Raw genomic sequence first — 1,850 nt, forward strand, 5'->3', positions numbered from 1 at the left:
CCCTGCATGCCCCTTCGCACCCCACCCCCACCCCAGATCTCCCTCTGCACAACCTCATGTCTTTTATTTTCTTTAATAACCCACTGAGTCTAGCGCTGCAGCATGGCCGCTTACCAGTGGTTCAGCCCTAAGAGGAATGACGCTTGCTTGCCCCTCCCTCAGCTACCAACCGCAGTAACTTCTTGGTCAGGGGTGGGCCTCCTGAGCTCTATCTTATGCCCAAAATCACCACTGCTATGACCTCCAGAGCATAATAGCAATGTCGTGTTCAAGCATCTTCTGCTTCCCCCACCTCTCAGACCCTTTTCACTTCCTTCCCATTTTTGGTTTTCCGCATAGTTTAAATGCCATTGATGTTAGATACGAAATCTCTCACACATACAACTTTTGCTATTGTTTAAATATCCAAGTGCTTCTTTCCATCTTGAGAGGCCAGCACTACCGCGAGCCATTCTGGGTCTGTTCCTCTCTGCCGATTCCCACCACAGACCATCCTATGTGGAGTCCCTCCTGTCATCAGGGACAGCCCCAGCCCCAGTGCACAAACAGGAAGCCACTCACTTGAAGGGGTGAAGGTGACTCTTTAGCTTCTCCTGTCGTTTGACACCTTTCTCTTTGTTGTAATAGCTGCAGGCCAGAGGGTTAGACGTGAGTCTAATATATGTAACCTCTCACTCGGTTAAATGGTTCATCACACACACACACACACACACACACACACACACACAAACATTCACACTCATACACACACACATACCCACACACTCACACGCCCCCCATACTCACACAATCACATACACACATACACACATACACACACACAGAGAAACATTCACACTCATACACACACACATACCCACACACTCACACACCCCCATACTCACACAATCACATACACACTCACATACACACAACTCACAGAAGCACTCCCCCCCCACCCCCACACATAACTCATACACTCACACAAATACATACACACACACACATACACACAGACTCACTCACATGCATGGCAGGACGTTATTCTTTTGCCATTATTTCCGTGGGACTTGTTTGTATCATTTGCTTAAGTGGGTGCCATGTTTAATTAGACTTAAGCGGGTGAAGCCAATATGTCTGACAGCAATGCCTTCACACGCGGCATTAACGAAACAGGCGGCCGCCTCGAGCTCCATCCACTCTCCGGCTCATTTGTGTCAGGGACGCATGCTCACCTCTGCTGTGTTAGGAGGCGCCCTGGGACGCATGCTCACCTCTGCTGTGTTAGGAGGCNGGGACGCATGCTCACCTCTGCTGTGTTAGGAGGCGCCCTGGGACGCATGCTCACCTCTGCTGTGTTAGGAGGCACCCTGGGACGCATGCTCACCTCTGCTGTGTTAGGAGGCACCCTGGGACGCATGCTCACCTCTGGTCACCACAGCTACACTCCTCAGGCTTCCTTTTCTTTAGGTGTCCCCTCACTTCTCTTAAATTCTTAATTTTATCTTGTAGAACTTCGATCTGGAAAACACATAATCATACAACCTTCTAAGATCAGGATTTTTGTTTACAGAATCTCCTCCACCTTGTTGGCTGTATTCCGTAATTATGACTATTCCCAGAACAGCTGAGAAGAGCGAGCCATAGAACAAACATGTTTACTTCTATATTGCCAGTGTGCCAGAGACATTAACAGATATCTCTTTATAATTAATTTTCTCAAAAACATGCAAAAGACTGTCAGATTCATCCCTCGTTTTCCCACTCTTGCTTTCAGTAGGACTACCACTATGTCACTGGGGGATGGTTAGATCTCTTGGTGGGTTTTCTAGTTTTTAGGCAATTACAAAAATGAGGATATGGACACGTGG

The 1,850-nt window shown here is 47.9% G+C and overlaps 1 protein-coding gene across 4 annotated transcripts in view; it reads right to left on the minus strand.

The window, feature by feature from the left end:
- Window positions 1–1,850, minus strand: part of Sulf1 (sulfatase 1) — a 163,119-nt gene that overhangs the window by 18,559 nt on the left and 142,710 nt on the right. For all 4 annotated transcript variants that reach the window (XM_021221956.1, XM_021221957.1, XM_021221955.2 and 1 more), the window contains 2 exons: window positions 1,406–1,500; window positions 562–627 (listed from right to left, as the gene is read on the minus strand). In XM_021221956.1, the coding sequence (XP_021077615.1) occupies window positions 562–627; window positions 1,406–1,500 (161 nt within the window). The remainder of the gene's footprint in view (window positions 1–561; window positions 628–1,405; window positions 1,501–1,850) is intronic.

The sequence above is a fragment of the Mus pahari genome, chromosome 22 (genome assembly GCF_900095145.1).
Source record: "Mus pahari chromosome 22, PAHARI_EIJ_v1.1, whole genome shotgun sequence".
NCBI classification, from domain to species: Eukaryota; Metazoa; Chordata; class Mammalia; order Rodentia; family Muridae; genus Mus; species Mus pahari.